This window comes from Oncorhynchus kisutch, linkage group LG22, assembly GCF_002021735.2.
Source record: "Oncorhynchus kisutch isolate 150728-3 linkage group LG22, Okis_V2, whole genome shotgun sequence".
Classification (NCBI taxonomy): Eukaryota; Metazoa; Chordata; class Actinopteri; order Salmoniformes; family Salmonidae; genus Oncorhynchus; species Oncorhynchus kisutch.
This window is the reverse complement of record NC_034195.2, coordinates 7656807-7680223: the sequence shown is the minus strand read 5'-3', so window position 1 is coordinate 7680223 and position 23417 is coordinate 7656807. Positions and strand designations below refer to the sequence as shown.

Sequence of the window (23417 nt, the reverse complement as noted above, 5' to 3'; positions counted from 1 at the left end):
GCTTCTATCTCAAGGCCATCAGACTGTTAAATAGCCATCACTAGCACCTAAGCTTCTTGATGACTGGGGGGCAGTATTGAGTAGCTTGGATTAATAAGGTGCCCAGAGTAAACTGCCTGCGACTCAACATAAAATCTATAATATGCATATAATTAGTATATTTGGATAGAAAACACTCTGATGTTTCTAAAACTGTTTGAATGATGTCTGTGAGTATAACAGAACTCATATGGCAGGCGAAAACCTGAGAAAAATCCAACCAGGAAGTGGGAAATCTGAGGTTTGTAGTTTTTCAACTAATTGCCATTCCAATATACAGTGTCTGTGGGGTCATTTTGCACTTCCTACGGCTTCCATTAGATGTCAACAGTCTTTAGAACCTTGTTTGATGCTTCTACTGTGAAGGGGGGCCGAATGAGAGGGGATTGAGCCAGGTGTCTGAAAGATTGCCACGAGCTCGTGATGCGAGGTCATGTGAAAGTTACCTCGCGTTCCATTGCTTTTCTACAGACAAAGTAATTCTCCGGTTGGAACATTATTGAAGATGTATGTTAAAAACATCCTAAAGATTAATTCTATACTTAGTTTGACATGTTTCTACGACCTGTAATATAACTTTTTGGACTTTATGTCCGACCTTTCAGCTGGACTTGCACGCGCGTTTGGATTTGTTTACCAAATGCCCTAACAATAGGAGGTATTTGGACATAAATGATGAACTTCATCGAACAAATCAAACATTTATTGTGGTACTGGGATTCCTGGGAGTGCATTCTGATGAAGATCATCAAAGGTAAGTGAATATTTATAATGCTATTTCTGACTAATGTTGACTCCACAACATGGCGGATATCTCTTTGGCTGTTTTGGCCTCTGAGCACCGAACTCAGATTATTGCATGGTATGCTTTTTCCGTAAAGTTTTTTAAAAATCTGACAGAGCGGTTGCATTAAGGAGAAGTTTATCTAAAGTTTCATGTATAATAGTTGTATCTTTTATCAATGTTTATTATGAGTATTTCTGTAAATTGATGTGGCTCTCTGCAAAATCACTGCATGTTTTGGAACTACTGAACATAACACGCCAATGTAAAATTAGATTTTTGGATATAAATATACACTTTATCAAACAAAACATACCTGTATTGTGTAACATGAAGTCCTATGAGTGTCATCTGATGAAGATCAAAGGTTAGTGATTAATTTGATCTATATTTCTGCTTTTTGTGACTCCTCTCTTTGGCTGGAAAAATAGCTGTTTTCCTGTGACTTGGTGGTGACCTAACATAATCGTTTGTGGTGCTTTCACTGTAAAGCCTTTTTGTATGCTTGAGGAATTTTAATTATGAGATTTTTGTTGTTTTGAATTTGGCGCCCTGCACTTTCACTGGCTGTTCACTGGCTGTTGGAGTCAACATTAGAGTCAACATTAGTCAGAAATAGCATTATAAATATTCATTAATTATATGCATATTTTAGCTTTTATGGCTGAGTAGCAGGCAGTTTACTCTGGGCACCTTATTCATCCAAGCTACTCAATACTGCCCCCCAGTCACCAAGAAGTTAAACAGCTTAGAAAATTCCAGAAAAGTATGACAATTATTATGTGGCTTTAGAAGCTTCTGATAGGCTAATTGACATTATTTGAGTCAATTGGAGGTGTACCTGTGGATGTATTTCAATGCCTACCTTCAAACTCAGTTCTTATTTGCTTGACATCATGGGAAAATCAAAAGAAATGAGCCAAGACCTCATAAAATAATTGTAGACCTCCAGAAGTCTGATTCATCTTTGGGAGCAATTTCAAAACGTCTGAAGTTACCACGTTCATCTGTACAAACAATAGTACGCAAGTATAATCACAATGGGACCACGCAGCCGTCATACCGCTCAGGAAGGAGATGCGTTCTGTCTCCTGGGGATGAATGTACTTTGGTGCGAAAGGTGCAAATCAATCCCAGAACAACAGCAAAGAACCTTGTGAAGATGCTGGAGGAAACAGGTACAAAAGTATCTATATCCACAGTAAAACGAGTCCTATATTGACATAACCTGAAAGGCCACTCAGCAAGGAAGAAGCTACTGCTCCAAAACCGCCATAAAAAAGCCAGATTGAGGTTTACAACTGCATATGGGGACAAAGATCGTACTTTTTAGAGGAATGTCCTCTGGTCTGATGAAACAACAATAGAACTGTTTGGCCATAATGACCATCGTTATGTTTGGAGGAAAAAGGGGGGGGGGCTTGCAAGCTGATGAACACCATCCCAACATGTGAAGCATGGGGGAGGCAGCATCATGTTGTGGGGGTGCTTTGCTGCAGGATGGATTGGAGTGCTTCACAAAATAGATAACATCATGAGAAGGACATCTTTGTGACTATATTGAAGCAACATCTCAAGACATCAGTTAAGTTAAAGCTTGGTCGCAAATGGGTCTTCCAAGTGGACAATGACCCCAAGCATACTTCCAAAGTTGTGGTAAAATGGCTTAAGGACAACAAAGTCAAGGTATTGGAGTGGCCGTCACAAAGCCCTGACCTCAATCCTATAGAACATTTGTGTGCAGAACTGAAAAAGCGTGAGCGAGCAAGGAGGCCTACAAACCTGACTCAGTTACATCAGCTCTGTCAGGAGGAATGGGCCAAAATTCACCCAACTTATTGTGGGAAGCTTGTTGAAGGCTACCCGAAACGTTTGACCCAAGTTAAACAATTTAAAGGAAATGCTACCAAGTACAAATTGAGTGTATGTAAACTTCTGACCCACTGGGAATGTGATGAAATAAATTAAATTAAATTATTCTCTCTACTATTATTCTGGCATTTCACATTCTTAAAATAAAGTGGTGATCCTAACTGACCTAAAACAGGGAATATTTACTAGGATTAAATGTCAGGAATTGTGAAAACGGAGTTTAAATGTATTTGGCTAAGGTGTTTGTAAACTTCCGACTTCAACTCTATATAATGTATTATTTTGTATTCTACAGTTTTTTAGTTTATGCCGCTCTCAACATTGCTCGTCCAAAGATTTATATATTCTTAATTCCATTCCTTTACTTTACATATGTGTGTATTGTTGTGAAATTGTTTGATATTACTGCACTTTTGGAGCTAGAAACACAAGCAATTCGCTACAACAGCAATAACATCTGCTAAACATGTGTATGTGATCAATAACATTTGATTTGATTTGGAAACTACTGTAACAGAATGTCTTTTCCCTGTCTCAGCTATTCCACTGGGCATCATCACGGTCCCAGGAGACAGCGATCTGGAGAACTGCCGTTCACACATTGAGAGTCTACAGGATAGTCTGGAAGAGGTATGTAGAAGACGTACAGTTGTGGGAACTAAAGCGTTTTTAAAACCTTGTTGTACACACATTGCCACAATTTTTCTGCCAGTACGGTGACGCAACCTAACTTTTTGGTGCCCGCAACTGTAGGGAGGAGTGAGAGTACGGATTGGCCAAGTCTATTTACAGTGCCCTCCACTCATATTGGCACCCTTGGTAAATATGTGCAAAACAGGCTGTAAAAAATACATTTATTGTTTATCCTCTTGGTCTTTCATTCAAAATATTCACGGAAATCAAACTTTTAATTAAAGTAAAATAATTGGAAGAAAAAATGAATTCTTATCATAAAACTAATGTTTTTTTCAAGTATATATGTGTGCCCGGCCCACCACAGGAGTCGCTAGTGCGCGATGAGGCAAGGATATCCCTACCGGCCAAACCCTCCCTAACCCGGACGATGCTAGGCCAATTGTGCGTCGCCCCACGGACCTCCCGGTCACGGCCGGGTGCGACAGAGCCTCGGCGCGAACCCAGAGTCTCTGGTGGCACAGCTAGCGCTGCCATGCAGTACCCTAGACCACTGCGCCACCCGGGAGGCCCTTCCCACAGGTTTTCTATGGGGTTTAGGCCAGGGGATGGGATGGCCATGTCGATGTTGATTTTGAGGTGTGCTTTGGTTCATTGTCCTGCTGGAAGATTTAACCAAGGCCCAGTTTAAGCCCATGATACTAAACTGAGCAAAAAAAAAGAAGTGTCCATTTTCCATGACCCTGTCTTTCAAAGATAATTTGTAAAAATCCAAATAACTAACCAGATCTTCATTGTATAGGGTTTAACACGGTTTCCCATGCTTGTCCAATGAACCATAAACAATTAATGAACATGCACCTGTGGAACGGTCGTTAAGACACTAACAGCTTACAGACGGTAGGCAATTAAGGTCACAGTTATGGAAACTTAGGATACTAAAGAGGCAGTTCTACTGACTCTGAAAAACACCAAAAGAAAGATGCCCAGGGTCCCTGCTCATCTGCGTGAACATGCCTTAGGCATGCATGGAGGCATGAGGACTGCAGATGTGGCCAGGGCAATAACTTGCAATATCCGTACTGTGAGACGCCTAAGACATCGCTACAGGGAGACAGGGCAGACAGCTGATTGTCCTCGCAGTAGCAGACCACGTATAACAACACCTGCACAGGATCGGTACATCCGAACATCACACCTGCTGGACAGGTACAGGATGGCAATAACAACTGCCCGAGTTACACCAGGAACGCACAATCCTTCCATCAGTGCTCAGACTGTCTGCAAAAGGCTGAGAGAGGCTGTACTGAGGGCTTGTAGGCTTGTTGTAAGGCAGGTCCTCACCAGACATCACCGGCAACAATGTCGCCTATGGGCACAAACCCACCGTCACTGGACCAGACAGGACTGGCAAAAAGTGCTCTTCACTGATGAGTCGCAGTTTTGTCTCACCAGGGGTGATGGTCAGATTCGTGTTTATCATCGAAGGAATGAGCGTTACACTGAGGCCTGTACTCTGGAGCGGTATCGGTTTGGAGGTGGAGGGTCCGTCATGGTCTGGGGCGGTGTGTCACAGCATTATCGGATTGAGCTTGTTGTCATTGCAGGCAATCACAACGCTGTGCTTTACAGGGAAGACTTCCTCCTCCCTCATGTGGTACCCTTCCTGCAGGTTCATCCTGACATGACCCTCCAGCATGACAATGCCACCAGCCATGCAGCTCTTTCAGTGCGGGATTTCCTGCAAGACAGGAATGTCAGTGTTCTGCCATGGCCAGCGAAGAGCCCACATCTTAATCCCATTGAGCACGTCTGGGACCTGTTGGATCGAAGGGTGAGGGCTAGGGCCATTCCCCCCAGAAATGTCCGGGAACTTGCAGGTGCCTTGGTGGAAGAGTGGGGTAACATCTCACAGCAAGAACTGGCAAATCTGGTGCAGTCCATGAGGAGGAGATGTACTGCAGTACTTAATTCAGCTGGGGCCACACCAGATACTGACTGTTACTTTTGGATTTTGGCCCCCCCCTTTTGTTCATGGACACATTATTCAATTTCTGTTAGTCACATGTCTGTGGAACTGGTTCAGTTTATGTCTCGTTTGTTGAATCTTGTTATGTTCATACAAATATTTACACATGTTTGCTGAAAATAAACGCATTTGACAGTGAGAGGACGTTTCTTTTTTCTGCGTTTATGTATCAAAACAAGTTGTCCAGGGCCTTTGGAAGAAAAACAGGCCTACAATATCAAAGATCCACTACCATACTTCAGAGTGGTGATGAGGTAATTTTCTGCATGGATATCTTTCTGTCTACGCCAAACTCACCTCTGGTGTTTGTTTCCAAAAGGCTCTATTTTGGTCTCATCTGACCATAGAATCCGGTCCCATTGAAAGTTCCAGTAAAGTTTGGCAAACTGTAGGCACTTGAGTTTGTTGTTTGATGACAGCACAGGCTTTTTTATGGAAACCCTCCCAAACAACTTGTGGTTATGGAGGTGGCATTTGATCATAGTTTTGGAAACTTTCTGACCACAAGACCCAACTAACATCTGCAATTCTCTAGTTGTTATCCTTGGAACATTTTTGGCTACTTTAACCATCCTCCTCACTGTGCGTGGAGTCAATATAGACACACGTCCTCTTCCAGGCCGATTGTTAACATCTCCAGTTGCTTTAAACTTCTTAATTATTGCCCTGATAGTGGAAATGGGTATTTTCAACCTTTGAGCTGTTTTCTCATAGCCGTTCCCTGTGCAGCTCAAAAACCTTTTGTCACACATCATTCCTGTAATGGATGACTGTGGGAACTTGGCCTGTATGTCACCTCATATTTATACCCTAGTGAAACAGGAAGTCATGGCTTACCACTTAAGTGTTCCTAATTACTCAGGTGAACATAAAAATGTAAAATATGAATGGGAATATTCTTCAGTTAGATTTTACACACAATAATTTCTTGGGGTGCCAATAATTGTGGCACACATATTATGTAGAAAAATATATTTTTAATTTACTTCACATTGAATTTTTTTATAATTTGACTTCATTTAAAGGTTAGATTTTTTAAAAACATTTTGATTGAAAGACCAAGAGGATAAACAGCAAAGACATTTTTCTTACAGGCCATTTTGCTCATTTTCACCAAGGGTGACAATATTAGTGGAGGTTGGAAATGTGTGTGGGCGAAAGAATGAGTGAGTGTCAAAATACGTAAAAGTGAGAGAAAAGGAACTGGGGTGAGAGTGTAAGAGTGTGTCATTAAATATTTGAGCATATGATAGACTTCATGTTGTCTGCTGTGCCCCCTAGTGGAGCTCAGATGTACTCCAGGGAACAAAATGACAAGCCTCCAAATGCTCCCCTGGAAGAACTGAAGTACTTGGTTTATAAAGATGTTACTTGCTATAGGAAATGAGATGACATAATTATGTTGTTATATTATTCTCTAAAAGGAAAGTGATGCTGTGAAATCAGCGAGGCTGTCGTCACAAAAGCTTTCCCCCAAATGGTGCTTCCTTGACTGTAAGTATTGCTACCCGAACAAAGAGAGTATTTTATTGGCCACTTTAACCACCCTTTAACCGTTCTCTTTTATAAGGGAACTCTCTTCCTCATTTTGAAAACAATTGAAATGCAGCGTTAGATTTCTGCCCAGGAATGCAATGCCAGTATATGGGCAGGAACATATAGATTATGAAAGGTCTATGTTTTCTTTTCAGGCACAACTGCTGATCGATTCTATAGGATAGACCGTGCTCAGGTATGTACTTGTTTTTCCCCTATATTAATTTTGCATCTGGGGCTCACCAATGCTGAATGCTAAAGCTCCAAGAAATATGATGCAATTTTTTTTGTGCATGATTTAGGCAATAAGGCCCTTTTTTCTACTTACCCTTTTTTGTCTTGCACACAGTCAGAAAGAAGTTGCTAACTAGCATTAGTGCAATCAATGACTAGAGGTCTATGGAGTCTAGCATGCTGTTCCCATATACTTCTGTAGCTTTGCCACCGCTGCTGAAAACCAATCCAAGGGGCCCCTGGCCCAGGCAATTCGACAATCGAAAGAAATTACACCAATATGTCTCAATTCTATGGATCACGTAATCTCATTATACACCGACAATATCTTACTTTATCTAGAAAGTGTATTTCAATCCCTCCCAAATGCTTTGAAGATCATAGATAAATACGTCTCCATCTCAAGTTCTGAAATAAATCGAACCAAATCTGCCCTACTGCCTTTTTTTCAACACCCTGAAAAGGACTCCATCTCTACTTATGGAATCTCAATTGTAGAAATGTTTCCTTCCTTTGACAGAAACTTTGACAGAAACTTTGACAGAACGCTCAATTCAATCCGACCTCAGTAGATGTACTAATATCCCAGTTGCGTTAACTGGCAGAATATCTATTGTTAAAATTAAAATATCGCCACGGCTGAATTTCTGTAGTTCAGTGGTTCCCATGGCTCTATTGGGATAAAATTTCATAGTGCGGTTTCAAAATGTATATGGCAAGGTAAACGATCCTGGATAAAATGAACAAACTTACAAAGAGGGAAAGACGTAGGACTAGCCGTAGCAAACTTTAAATTGTGTTTCCAGGCACTAGCATTTCATCCCATCCTAAATTGGTTGAGACATGATTCTTCCGCCCCCCCTGGCTGAGTATAGAGATAAATAAGGTGTCTCCTATTTCCCTGGTGTCTCCAATGTCCCTTAAACAATGTAAACTACGCTTTGGTCCTATTATTGCTGATACAATTTCTATTTGGTGGAAAATTGAAAAATAATGTAACTGGTAATCAAAATAACATGCCCATACTCCAATATTTCACAATAGCGCCTTGCGGGCCTTTTTCATCACCCCAATAATCCAAATGTGGAATCCATACCCTTGTCGATATCATGGACAGTTGTTTGAGAACAATCCCAGATTTGAAAGACACATACACAAAATATAATTAAAAAAAAAATTATCTACAATTTAGGTTGCTGGCCGATGGAGTCCTTTGGGAAACCCATCTACCGAACCATCCAATGATGGGATTTCTGAATAAATTATCTGGGCTCCCAATGGGACTGATCTCTGTAATATATTAACAACTTTTGGAACGCTCATATTCTGAGCTAACCATTCAAAAAAAGTATTTGTCTACAGATCTAATTGAATCTGAACTACCCTTTAACTACCCTTTAAATTACTCATATTCTGAGCTAACCATTCAGAAAAAGTATTTGTCTACAGATCTAATTGAATCTGAACTACCCTTTAACTACCCTTTAAATGACTTTGGCATCCCTTAATCCGAACAATCAATTTACACATTTTAAGTTTGTTCACAGACTGTACTTAACATAGAAACCTTTTACAATGAAATTCCCAACTCTTCACTGTGCCCCCTAAAGCAGTTAGGCACAATCCTCCATAGGACGTGAGAGCGCCCTGCAGTTAAATGCTTCTGGGGCAAAGTTACTAAATTCATTTCGAATTGCATGAATGTAAATATTCAATGCTTTGCATATATTATGTCACTTAACGATGATAGCTTCTTGAATTTCTCAATCAATCAGAGATGGAGGTGGTGGAGGCCTACTTCTTTTTTATTGTTTAATTGTCCTGTTTATACTAATAATAAATACATTAACAAGCCAAGGGGAAACACTGACTTGTGAATATGCCATATAGTTTTTTTCTGACTACATGACTTGACTAGGATAAACTCCTGGACATTATGGTAAAGCCTATAAGTATGCAAAGCCACCATCTATATCACCCATTGTCCAGGGTTTTAATGAGGCATGTTGTTATGACACACTGTCATGACTCTTTTTTTTTTTTATAAACAAGCTATAAACTGTTATAATAACCTATTATAACCTCAAGGAGCACCTCAACTACGTGACGGAGATCTCCCAGGATGACCTCTACATCCTGGACCCAGAGCTGGTCATCAAGGAGACGGTGGGCACCTCGCCGGGCATGCCCGACCTGGTAGACTCGTACGGGGAGTGCAAAACGCCAGAATCTCGCCAGTTTACCTTCCCATCCTCCTCCTCCTCTCCCACCTCCTCCCCAGGACCCAGGTGAGAATATAAACACTTTTAAGATTAAACCTAATCTCCATTAAAAGTGCATTTTAGTCTAGAACTAAGTTTAATCTGTGTCTGGGAAACTTTCCCTTTATGGTTTAGAGACTGAACAAGGTAATATTTTTAATTGGATGCACTCTAGCTTGGTTTCTTTGCACCTTATTTATTTGAAAGATAGGCACACACACACGTGCGCGCACACACAAACCTCCCTCTTTCTTTGCTGCGACTGTCACTCACTATTGCACACCATCAAAGCTCCCGTTCCCTGTTAAGTCAATACTGTGAGGGTGGTGTCTGGTGATGAACAATAGCTCATTATCCATATCTGGTCCTGTATATAATGTTGGCTCCCTCAGGGAAGATGACACAACTACATGGCTGGGTCTCAGACAGACTGACGACCAATTTTACATACACACACACACACACACACACACACAAACTTTTGAGCGCAACAGTGACAATTCTATTCGTAGATATTGGCAAGAATGTAAAATATAAAAGTTATGTTATTACTGTACTGAGTGGTCCTTCTCCCAGTCACTAACCTGTACTTCTTCTCCCTCCCCTCCTGCAGTATCAGGGAGTCCCAGAGGAAGAGGGTGTCCAGTGACAGCTCGGTGACAGAGGCCCTGGCTCACAGCAGCGACTCCCAGGCCTCCTCCAAGACCGGCCAGTGCAGGTCAGACCCTGACTTTAGCCTGAATCCTATACATCTTTGTGGACATTTTCAATTGTAGTATGGTTTTACCAATTCATCAGTCCATTTATTGTAGCACCAATGTTATTTACGAGACCAATTATCAGACCTTTGTTGAACTGTGGTGTCTTTTGGATGACTGTTCTATCCGTGTCTACATTCTAATGGTGTGGCATTCTGGTCATGAGCAATGGCCAGGAGCGATAACCAAACTACCTTGAAACAATGTTGGTAGAACATCAGATCACAAAATGTTGACAATTGGGTAGTTAATATAACTATAACTAATTAACAGCATACATGAGGGTTTGTTTTAATTATAGTGGATTTGTGTTTTCATCTTCATGGTCAGCCATCAGCATAGCAGTATGGCTTGCTATGTAACAACATTGTCTAACGTCAGATAGCACGACAATTCCGCCTGCAATGATGTGACAAAGCCTAGTGTCACAAAGCCGTGTCATCTCTCTCAGGTTCAGCATGGGTTGGGTCATAAGAGAAATGATTTGGACACATGTTCCATTCAAGTATTCAAAAGCTTCCAAGGAACTTGATTCAGCATTGTTCCCTGAGACAACTTTTAGCTCACTCCAAACCTGTGATCATATACAGTACACGTGTATTTGATTTGATTGATTTGATTATTTGTCATTTTAAAGACTTAATTCTGTGTATTTGAGTATTTTCAAATGGTGTGGCCCAAATCAACTACTTCTCTTGGAAGTATTTGAAAGTATTTTCATATACTTTTCTATAAATAGCTTACTTTCCAAATACTTTATTTCAAATAGCAAACAGACCAGGTTCAAATGCATGGGAGAATTAAAATATTTGTATAAATACTCTGCATTTCAGTATTATCAAATACATGCCAATACCTTCCAAATTTACAGTATTTCCAATGCTCAACTACTTGTGTTTTCACATTTTTCAAAATCTAAATACCTTCTACAAATGTCTTTAAAAGTAATTGACATACATAGGCCAACTCTAAATAGTATTTGAACCCAGATCTGGCTCACTTTCCCAATTATCGTTGTGATTTAATAAAAAATACAAACACACTTTGTCACACACCGCTTAATATGTATGATATGTCATCCACGTTTCATCCTGTCTTTGAAGGAGAGGCACTAAAATGGTGAATGTTCATCAGCCCCATACAACTATTGCTGATTTCAGACCCATGCTTAGGTATGCTGTCTGTTTCTGTCACGCTTACTGCCATGCTTTTACTTGCTATGATCATCATCTCAGTGCAATGTCATTTAGCTTTGTTGTAAAATCTGCCTCTTGCCTTTCTCACAGTTCTGGAAGTGCTCTGTCGTGTGATGCTGAAAAAGGTAAAACATCCCCTGTTGATTTGTTCTCGATATTCTGAACGGATAGGTACAACCGTACTTGCATACCAGTATGGATTTTGACTACGCAGTCCATAAAGGTCATTTGATACAGTGCTAAATCAATTAAAAGCAAATTGGACTGCTTCACTATCAGTTTTGCCCTAGTTTGTTTGTAAAACAATCAGAATGGAGAAAGCCATTTAAACCATTTGGAATTCATTTGTGGCCATCCTAGGGTCATGTACTACTCAAGAAATATGTAGAACTTTCATTATTCAGAATTGTACAAAATATGATATTTGTATGATATTTTGGCCATGTCGCCCAGCCCTCATTTGAACCATAATGTATTTACTCGCCTAAGGTTCACTGTTCAAAAAATATAATGAAAAGCCTCGTAAGTCAATTGTGAAGAGTATAGATGCCGTACTCTGTTTTTTACAGTAACTGAGTTAATTGAGTGTGTGAAGACAGAAGATCTCGAAAGGGTAAGTCCACAACATGTTTAGTTACACAGCATTCACTCCTTCCATGCATCCTCATCTAACAGTGTTTTTACATTTACTCTTGACCCCTCTCTTTGACCCCTCTCTTTGACCCCTCTCTTTGACCCCTCACAAAATGTAAGATAGTAGACAAATGTGGGTGTACAATTTGAAGCACTGTATTGGTATAGCACGGTAAAGCAAGTTGAAGCAAGGTATAGTTGAGGCACTGTAGTTGAAGTACTTTCAAATTGAAACACAGCCAAGTGTAATGACTATAAAGTTGAAGCACTGTCAAGATGAAGCACTGTAAATTAATATTTTTTTGTTCACAGCTCACAGAGCTCCACAAACAGGGGGCAGATATTTTCACGCAGGATACTTTGGGCTGCACCTTACTCCATTACGCGGTGGAGGTGGGCTGCAAGGAGATTGTTAAGTACATCATAGACAACGGTAAGAGACTGACCTGTCAAACACTGCAGTTGACTCCTATCACTTTAGTTATTAAGTACTGATATGACACTGTTTCATTCTTACGTTCTCGATAAATGGAAGCACTCTGCAGTATCGCATATAAACCCAATGAACATATTACAGGTTTCCACCACTGTTGTGGACCGAACATAAATAATAACATATCCAACATGGATGATAGATGTACTGTATGTGAAATAGATAGGGAACTTGTGTTCGTATAGATACTGGATGCAATATCTGAATCCTGTCTATGTTTTAACACACAGCACCTACCACTCTCCTGGATGTCACAGAAAAAGAGACGTGAGTCATGTTGTCAACTTCCTTTTGCATTAAATATCTTGGCACAGAGGTCAACTCTCTACTGATTACTATTAAAGCTAAGCTCTGCCCTCAAATAATTCAAATTCAAATCACCTCATCTATATGAATTAGTCAGTTCCTGGAAAAAGTCTGTCAACTGGGTCAAACCTAGAGCTCCCAGCTACAACACAACCTGATTGACAGATGTGTGTGTGTGTGTGACACAGAGGGGAGACGGCTCTCCATAAAGCTGCGTCCACGCGTCAGAGGACCATCTGCCACTACCTGGTGGAGGCCGGGGCTTCCCTCATGAAGACTGACCTTCAGGTAAATTACCTTAATGAATCAGGATGATGGTTATCATATTTGCCTTAGTTCAGGAAAGGCTGATGATAGAGGCCTTTTTTACTTGACCTTCGGGTAAAGGGCTCAATGAATCAGGCTGATGGTTATCATAACAAGGCTGATGGTTATCAAAATGACACGTTCTAGTCCAGTAAAGGCCTATTTTAGGGGGAAATTGCTGTGTATTCTTTGTAATGGGGATTTCATGTTCTTCTCTGTCAGTGAGAATTGTACCCCTGCAGGATTCCTGGCAGGTCTTTATACATCCACAATGGTCTTAGTACACTACACGGTCACCATGGTGAACTGACTCGTGGCAAGAAAAAGCCTGTCATCATTATGAGAATATTTTTCTGTTTTACTTGCCAATACAAAAAGAAGATTGTATGTTTCAGTGTGTTTTTTCATTGTCATCAGAATCAACATGCACAGTTTCACACACACATCACTATACCCCCCCTGTCTCTCTCTCTCTCTCTCTCTCTCTCTCTCTCTCTTTCTCTCTTTCTCTCTCGCTCTCTCTCTCTCACCCCCTTCTTTCTCTCAACCCCTTTTCTCTCTTTCACCCATTCCCTCTTCCTCTCTCCTCCTTCCTCTCTCTTTCACCCCCCTCTCTCTTTCCACCCCTCTTATACCCATCTCCCTTTTACAGGGTGAGACGCCGAAGCGGCGTGCGGAGAAGGCCAATGACCAGGAGCTGGCGGAGTACTTGGAAAACCGCCAGCACTACCAGATGATCCAGCGAGAGGACCAGGAGACTGCCGTTTGATGGTCCCACTATTTACCGCAACCTGCACCACGCTCTCTCTTTCTCCCTCTCCGTTTGCCATACCTAACAGTAGGAAGTTCTGTACCGGGTTCAGGTGGGGGGGGGGGGGTAGGTTTCTTCCCTCTCTAACAGACCAGGCTAATTACACCATCGAAATAGGATGACTATTTCTATGGGCTACACTCCCAGTATGGGTCGAAGTCTAGAGAGCCAGTGGAGGCAGGTCTTCCTTTCATCCGCTTGCTAGTGATGCTTCAGTTTGACTAGAGTGCATGAATGAACACCACTTTTCTTCTATTGCGAATGGGTCCAAGTCCGCTACGACACAGCAAGCGATTGTAAATGAAAGGGCAAATGAAAAAACAACAGCTTTTTGGGGTATTTTCAGGGCTGGAGTAACTGTATCTGAATGTGGCTTTATGAACCTCGTATCTTTCTCCATATGCAATGGCTAGGTATCTATAGGAATGTGTAGCGTTTGAGTGAGTCATTGAAATGGATGGAGGTTGTTTTTAACCAGGGATACTGTTTATGTAAGTGTGGGCTTGAGATATGATAGATGCTTTGCCATATTGTATGAAGGCTCATTACTTTCCTTTTTGAATTCTCGTGACCTCTGGATGTGCTTGTTTACTCGAATGGCAGTATGTTTGCTCTGCTATTGGATATGTAACTTATAACTTATGTCGATCACTGATAAACCGCTATATTTAAGAAATGCTGTACTATTTATAGAGAGAGCTGTTTGCGTTTTTGCTTATGATCAAATATTATAAAAGCAGGCATCCGAAATAACTCATTATTAAAAGCTGGTTTTGCACTGCCACTGTTATTACAAAAACAATGCTTTGTATTTCTCTATGTGGCTTGAAATTCCTCTTGGTGCATTACATATAACAGTTCTTAGATATTTATATACCACAGCTTTTAGATATTTTTATGCACTGTGTCCATGTTTGTTACATACAATGTAAATTTGATGTATTTTTTCCAAATGTGTACTTTGCAATGTATAGTTTTTCTGTGTATAGGTGAAACGTTCTTATTTACTACATGCTACACAAGTGCAGTAAGAATTCAACACAAAACAGTTAACAGATTCCCCAAAATGATCACAAATCACAAATAAACTTCTGTATCCCATTCTTTAATGCCACATCATTACTACTTTAGTCAACTCTTTGTATATTTCATATATTAGCCAGTTTATGAACACTTATGGAATGTGAGGAGAAAGTTCAGTTCACTTGATTAGCCTTAATCAGTCATTTGTCTCGCGTTCCGTTGTCTCAATGAAACTTAATTAAACACTATTTATTGTATGTGCAACCTGACTGCTGAGTCAAGTATCTTACATCCGTTTCTTTTTCTCTTTACAACTTTTACAAGTATTATCAGAAACATGGCTTGATTATTGTGAAATATAGATTGCTTTTATCAATACTTAGAAATCTTTGCAAGAACTGCCTATTATTGGTTTGCTTTTAAGGGGTTGTGAAAAGTATATGTGTGTGTTATCAATGCTTTGTTTTGGGTTGCTGTGAATTAGCATCAAGCAATTAAGAATGACTACTGCTGAACTGTCCATTGTAACTACAGAGATTTCAAAAGATAATTTTTGTACTTATGAACAGCGATCAGAGTAATGGACAGACCTGTATGAAATGTATAAAAAATAAAAAATTAGTTGTACTGTATATTTGCTCATCAAGCCTGTTTGTTACTGTTTGTTTGGAGAAAAATAAAACTTTAAACATTGATTATCGCAGTTTATGACCCTGTCACTACTTCACTTTAAAACATACATACATTTAGGGTTACTTGATATGTTTAAGTTATGTAAAGCATGAGGGTCTGTGTTCAATTGTCTTTTCTTTTCTGTGGTTAAAAGAATGAAGAGCATCCTGGTGTTTCAGAATAGGAGTTTTCCCTTTTCGATCATAAAGAATAGTATTACATGGACAGGGATGGGACATCATCTTAGATTAGCATCCCTTTATCTAATACTATTTGTGGATAAAAGCCCAGTGATTGATTGGGGACATCCATGGGATCGGCAAAAGTTCGCAGATTGTTTTATTGGCTGTTTCGTTGCTTGATGGCTTGTCTTTTCTTAGGTTGGAAAATGGAGGATAACTTTGTAGGACTCCTCAGGGGAAGACTTCCTTCCACAAGTTGGCCTTCGTGTGACTTTTCCAATGGCAACCGTCCAAAAATGCTCCCAATGTATGACTGATCCATTTCAGCATGAGGAGGGAACCCACAACCTAGGGTGGTGGTGGCATTATGTCTTCCCTGAGAAGCAACAGCCAACAAAGCTACGAGAGAAAAATATATAATTCTGCTTTTCACAGCTCACAGTCACTTGGACACACCTACTCATTGAAGGATTTTTGTTTATTTTTTTACTATTTTCTACATTGTAGAATAATAGTGAAGACATAAACTATGAAATAACACATATCATGTAGTAACAAAAAAAGAGTTAAACAAATCCAAATATATTTTATGTTTGAGATTCTTCAAAGTAGCCACCCTTTGCCTTGATGACAGCTTTGCACACTCTTGGCATTCTCTCAACCAGCTTCATGAGGTAGTCACCTGGAATGCATTTCAATTAACAGGTGTGCCTTGTTAAAAGTTAATTTGTGGAATTAATTTCCTTCTTATTGTGTTTGAGCCAGTCAGTTGTGTTGTGACAAGGTAGGGGTGGAACTACAGAACTTTGAAAGTTTCTTTAAGTGCAGTTGCAAAAACCATCAATGATGAAACTGGCTCTCATGAGAACCCGCCACAGGAAAGGAAGCTGGAAAGTAAGCTCTGCCACAGGAAAGGAAGCTCTGCTGCTGAGGACAAGTTCATTAGAGTTAACTGCACCTCAGATTTCAGTCCAAATAAATGCTTCACAGAGTTCAAGTAACAGACACATCTTGATATCAACTGTTCAGAGGAGATTGTGTGAATCAGGCCTAGGTGGTCGAATTGCTGCAAAGAAATCACTACTAAAGGACACCAATAATAAGAAGAGACTTGCTTCAGCCAGGAAACACGAGCAATTGACATTAGACTGGTGGAAATATGTCCTTTGGTCTGATGAGTCCAAATTGGAGATTTTTGGTTCCAACTGCTGTGTCTTTGTGAGACACAGAGTAAGTGAACGGATGATCTCCACATGTGTGGTTCCCACCGTGAAGCATGTTAGAGGAGGTGTGATGGTGTGGGGTGCTTTTCTGGTGACACTGTCTGTGATTTATTTAGAATTCAAGGCACACTTAACCAACATGTCTATAACAGCATTCTGCAGCGATACACCATCCCATCTGGTTTGCTCTTAGTGGGACTGTCATTTGTTTTTCAACAGGACAGTGACCTGAAACACACCTCCAGGCTGTATAAGGGCTATTTGACCAAGAAGGAGAGTGATGGAGTGCTGCATCAGATCACCTGGCCTCCACAATCGCCTAACCTCACAACCCAATTGAGATGGTTTTGGATGAGTTGGACCACAGAGTGAAGGAAAAGCAGCCGACAAGTGCTCAGCATATGTGGGATCTCCTTCAAGACTGTTGGAAAAGCATTCTTCAAGAAGCTGGTTGAGAGAATGCCAATAGTGTGCAAAGCTGTCATCAAGGCAAAGGGTGGCTACTGATTTTGACTTGTTTAACACTTTTGGTTACTACATTATTCCATATGTGTTATTTCATATGTTTGATTTCTTCACTATTATTCTACAATGTAAAAAATAGTAAAAATAAAGAAAAACCCTTGAATGAGTAGGTGTGTCCAAACTTTTGACTGGTACTGTATATATATATTAATTCTATTCTTTTACTTTTAGATTTGTGTTTATTATTGTCAATTGTTAGATACTACTGCACTGTTGGAGCTAGGAACACAAGCAATTCGCTACACCTGCAATAACATCAGCTAAATATGTGTATGTAATGAATAAACTTAAATTTGATTTATGGAGTCCTTGCAAATTATTATCTGACTTGTTAAGCACATTTATTTTTAATCCTGAATTTATTTAGGCTTGCCATAGCAAAGGGGTTGAATACTTATTAACTCAAGACATTTCAACCTTTCATTTTTAATTCATTTGTAAAAATGTCTTAAAGCATAATTCCACTCTGACATTTTGTGGTATTGTGTGTAGGCTAGTGACACAAAATCTCAATTTAATTAATCCCATTTTAAATTCAGGCTGTAACACAACACAATGTTGAAAAGGTCAAGGGGTGTGAATACTTTCTGAAGGCACCTTTTTCCCAGTGACCAAAACTTACACCTTACATGAAACCTACAGTATCTGGTACTATTTACGCAACTGACTCGTTTCCTGATCAAATATTCAATTGATCCAATATTCAATTAATCAAATTGCTAGCACCGGCCTGCTAACTGTCTGAATCGCCAACCCAACTACTCACTGGACCCATACAATCACTTGGCTACGCATGCCTCTCCCTAATATCAATATGCCTTGTCCATTATTGTCCTGGTTAGTGATTACTGTCTTATTTCACTGTAGAGCTTATAGCCCTGCTCAATATGCCTTAACCAACCATGTTGTTCCACATCCCAGATATGCGATGACATCACCTGGTTTAAACGTCTCTAGAGACCATATCTCTCTCTTCATTACTCAATGCCTAGGTCTACCTCCAATGTACTCTCTTCCTACCATACCTTTGTCTGTACATTATGCCTTGAATCTATGCTAACGTGCCCAGAAACCTGCTCCTTTTACTCTCTGTTCTGAACGTGCTAGACGGCCAGTTCTTATAGTCTTTAGCCGTACCCTTATCCTACTTCTCCTCTGTTCCTCTGGTGATGTAGAGGTTAATCCATGACCTAGCTCCACTCCTACTCCCCAGGTGCTCACATTTGTTGACTTCTGTAACCGTAAAAGCCTTGGTTTCATGCATGTTAACATTAGAAGCCCACTCCATTAGTTTGCTTTATTCACTACTTTAGCACATTCTGCCAACCCTGATATCTTAGCCGTGTCTGAATCCTGGCTTAGGAAAACCACCAAAACCCCAGAAATGTCCATCCCTAACTATAAAATGTTCAGCCAAGATAGAACTGCCAAAGGGGGCGGTGTTCAATCTACTGCAGAGGTAGAACTCTGCAGCCTATCTTACTATCTAGGTCTGTACCAAAACAATTCGAGCTTCTACTTCTACCTTTCCAGAAACAAGTCTCTCACCGTTGCAGCTTGCTATAGACCACCCTCTTCCCCCAGCTGTGCCCTAGACACCAAAACAGAGATGCTTGTTCTAGGTCCCAAGAAACAAAGAGATCTTCTGTTGAATCTGACAATTAATCTTAATGGTTGTACAGTCGTCTCAAATAAAACTGTGAAGGACTTCGGCGTTACTCTGAACCCTGATCTCTCTTTTGACAAACATATCAAGACTGTTTCAAGGACAGCTTTTTTCCATCTACGTAACATTGCAAAAATCAGAAACTTTCTGTCCAAAAATGATGCAGAAAAATTAATCCATGCGTTTGTTACTTCTAGGTTAGACTACTGCAATGCTCTACTTTTCGGCTACCCGGATAAAGCAATAAATAAACTTCAGTTAGTGCTAAATACGGCTGCTAGAATCCTGACTAGAACCAAAAAATTTGATCATATTACTCCAGTGCTAGCCTCCCTACACTGGCTTCCTGTTAAGGCAAGGGCTGATTTCAAGGTTTTACTGCTAACCTACAAAGAATTACATGGGCTTGCTCCTACCTATCTCTCTGATTTGGTCCTGCCGTAATACCTACACTTACGCTACGGTCACAAGACGCAGGCCTCCTAATTGTCCCTAGAATTTCTAAGCAAACAGCTGGAGGCAGGGCTTTCTCCTCTAGAGCTCCATTTTTATGGAATGGTCTGCATACCCAGACTCGGTCTCAATCTTTAAGTCTTTACTGAAGACTCATCTCTTCAGTGGATCATATGATTGAGTGTAATCTGGCCCAGGAGTGTGAAGGTGAACGGAAAGGCTCTGGAGCAACGAACCGCCCTTGCTGTCTCTGCCTGGCCGGTTCTCCTCTTTCCACTGGGATTCTCTGCCTCTAACCCTATTACAGGGGTTGAGTCACTGGCTTACTGGTGCTCTTTCATGCCGTCCCTAGGAGGGGTGCGTCACTTGAGTGGGCTGAGTCAATGATGTGATCTTCCTGTCTGGGTTGGCGCCCCCCCTTGGGTTGTGCCGTGGCGGAGATCTTTGTGGGCTATACTTGTCTCAGGATGGTAAGTTGGTGGTTGATGGTGTGGGGGCTGTGCTTTGGCAAAGTGGGTGGGGTTATATCCTTCCTGTTTGGCCCTGTCCGGGGGTATCATCGGATGGGGTCACAGTGTCTCCAGACCCCTCCTGTCTCAGCCTCCAGTATTTATGCTGCTGTAGTTTATGTGTCGGGAGGCTAGGGTCAGTTTGTTATATCTGGAGTACTTCTTCTGTCTTATCCGGTGTCCTGTGTGAATTTAAGTATGCTCTCTCTAATTCTCTCTTTCTTTCTCTCTCTCGGAGGACCTGAGCCCTAGGACCATGCCTGAGGACTACCTGGCATAATGACTCCTTGCTGTCCCCAGTTCACCTGGCCGTGCTGCTGCTCCAGTTTCAACTATTCTGCCTGCGGCTATGGAATCCTGACCTGGTCACCGGACGTGCTACCTGTCCCAGATCTGCTGTTTTCAACTCTCTAGAGACAGCAGAAGAGGTAGAGATACTCTTAATGACCAGCTATGAAAAGCCAACTGACATTAACTCCTGAGGTGCTGCCTTGCTGCACCCTCGACAACTACTGTGATTATTATTATTTGACCATGCTGGTCATTTATGAACATTTGAACATCTTGGCCATGTTCTGTTATAATCTCCACCCGGCACAGCCAGAAGACGACTGGCCACCCCTCATAGCCTGGATCCTCTCTAGGTTTCTTCCTAGGTTTTGGCCTTTCTAGGGAGTTTTCTACACCTGCATTGCTTGCTGTTTGGGGTTTTAGGCTGGGTTTCTGTACAGCACTTTGAGATATATCAGCTGAAATGATATATCATTTGATTTGATTTGAGTTGATATGTGAACTGATTGCTCCCCATCTATCTTCTGAGCTCGTGTTGCTAGGTGACCTAAACTGGGATATGCTTAACACCCCGGCCATACTACAATCTAAGCTTGATGCCCTCAATCTCACACAAATTATCAATGAACCTACCAGGTACAACCCCAAATCCGTAAACACGGGCACCCTCATAGATATCATCATAACTAACTTGCCCTCCAAATACACCTCTGCTGTTTTCAACCAGGATCTCAGTGATCACTGCCTCATTGCCTGCATCCTTAATGGGTCTGCGGTTAAACGAACACCCCTCATCACTGTCAAACGCTCCCTAAAAACTTCTGCGAACAGGCCTTTCTAATTGACCTATCCGGGGTATCCTGGAATGACATTGGTCTCATCCTGTCAGTAGAGGATGCCTGGTTATTCTTTAAAAGTGCCTTCCTCACCATCTTAAATAAACATGCTCCATAAAAAAAAAATTGGACTAGGAATAGATATAGCCCTTGGTTCACTCCAGACCTGTCAGCCCTTGACCAGCACAAAAACATCCTGTGGTGTTCTGCATTAGCATCGAATAGACCTCGTGATATGCAACTTTTTAGGGAAGTTAGGAACCAATATACGCAGGCAGTTAGGAAAGCTGCTAGCTTTTTCAAACATAAATTTGCATCCTGTAGTACAAACTCAAAAAGTTCTGGGACACTGTAAAGTCCATGGAGAATAAGAGCACCTCCTTCCAGCTGCCCACTGCACTGAGGCTAGGAAACACTGTCACTCCCGATAAATCCACAATAATTGAGAATTTCAATAAGCATTTTTCTACGGCTGGCCGTGCTTTCCAGCTGGCGACCTCTACCCGGTCAACAGACCTGCGCTCCCCACAGCAACTCGCCCAAACCTCTCCCACTTCTCCTTCACCCAAATCCAGATAGCTGATGTTCTGAAAGAGCTGCAAAATCTGAACCCCTACAAATCAGCCGGGCTAGACGATCTGGACCCTCTCTTTCTAAAATGATCTACCGAAATTATTGCAACCCCTATTACTAGCCTGTTCAACCTCTCTTTCGTATCGTCTGAGATTCCCATAGATTGGAAAGCTGCTGCGGTCATCCCCCTCTTCAAAGGGGGAGACACTCTGGACCCAAACTGCTACAGATCTATATCTATTCTACCCTGCCTTTCTAAAGTCTTTGAAAGCCAAGTTAACAAACAGATTACCGACCATTTCGAATCTCACCGTGCCTTCTCTGCTATGAAATCTGGTTTCAGAGCTGGTCATGGGTGCACCTCAGCCACGCTCAAGGTCCTAAACAATATCATAACCGCCATCGATAAGACATTACTGTGCAGCCGTATTCATCGACCTGGCCAAAGCTTTCAACTCTGTCAATCACAACATTCTTATTGGCGGACTCAACAGCCTTGATTTCTCAAATGATTGCCTCGCTTGGTTCACCAACTACTTCTCCGATAGAGTTCAGTATGTCAAATTGGAGGGCCTGTTGTCCGGACCTCTGGCAGTCTCTATGGGGGTGCCACAGGGTTCAACTCTCGGGCTGACTCTCTTCTCTGTATACATCAATGATGTCGCTCTCGCTGCTGATGCTTCTTTGATCCACCTCTACGCAGATGACACCATTCTGTATATCTCTGGCCCTTCGTTGGACACTGTGTTAACTAACCTCCAGATGAGCTTCAATGCCATACAACTCTCCTTCCATGGCCTTCAACTGCTCTTAAATGCAAGTAAACCTAAATGCATGCTCTTCAACCGATCGCTGCCCGCACCTGCCCACCCATCCAGCATCACTACTCTGGACGGTTCTGACTTGGAATATGTGGACAACTACAAATACCTAGGTGTCTGGTTACTCACATCTCCAATCCAAAATTAAATCTAGAATCGGCTTCCTATTTTGCAACAAAGCATCCTTCTCTCATGCTGCCAAACATACCCTCGTAAAACTGACCATCCTACCGATCCTCGACTTTGGCGATGTCATTTACAAAATAGCCTCCAATACTCTACTCAACAAATTGGATGCAGTCTATCACAGTGCCATCCGTTTTATCACCAAAGCCCCATATACTACCCACCACTGCGACCTGTATGATCTCGTTGGCTGGCCCTCGCTTCATACTCGCCAAACCCACTGGCTCCAGGTCATCTACAAGTCTCTGCTAGGTAAAGCCCCACCTTATCTCAGCCCACTGGTCACCATAGCAGCACCCACCCGAAGCATGCGCTCCAGCAGGTATATCTCACTGGTCACCTCCAAAGCCAATTCTGCCTTTGGCCGCGTTTCCTTCCAGTACTCCGGCGCCGACAGAGATGGCCGCCTCGCTTCGCGTTCCTAGGAAACTATGCAGTTTTTTGTTTTTTTACGTGTTATTTCTTACACTAGTACCCCAGGTCATCTTAGGTTTCATCACATACAGCCGAGAAGAACTACTGAATATAAGATCAGCGTCAACTCACCACCAGTACGACCAAGAATA

At 41.5% G+C, this 23417-nt stretch overlaps 1 protein-coding gene across 4 annotated transcripts in view; it reads left to right on the top strand.

Moving 5' to 3' along the window:
- dgkzb (diacylglycerol kinase, zeta b) overlaps nt 1-15609 on the top strand; it is a 78813-nt gene extending 63204 nt beyond the window's left edge. For 2 of the 4 annotated variants that reach the window (XM_031801740.1, XM_020456405.2), the window contains exons 22-33: nt 3234-3325; nt 6782-6851; nt 7049-7089; nt 9216-9415; nt 10002-10106; nt 11250-11318; nt 11433-11467; nt 11912-11955; nt 12288-12408; nt 12699-12735; nt 12963-13062; nt 13733-15609. In XM_031801740.1, coding sequence (XP_031657600.1) covers nt 3234-3325; nt 6782-6851; nt 7049-7089; nt 9216-9415; nt 10002-10106; nt 11250-11318; nt 11433-11467; nt 11912-11955; nt 12288-12408; nt 12699-12735; nt 12963-13062; nt 13733-13849 — 1031 coding nt within the window. In that variant the 3' untranslated portion in view covers nt 13850-15609. The remainder of the gene's footprint in view (nt 1-3233; nt 3326-6781; nt 6852-7048; nt 7090-9215; nt 9416-10001; nt 10107-11249; nt 11319-11432; nt 11468-11911; nt 11956-12287; nt 12409-12698; nt 12736-12962; nt 13063-13732) is intronic. The other 2 variants (XM_031801741.1, XM_020456406.2) reach the window with 1 other exon arrangement.
- Nucleotides 15610-23417: the final 7808 nt, after the last annotated feature.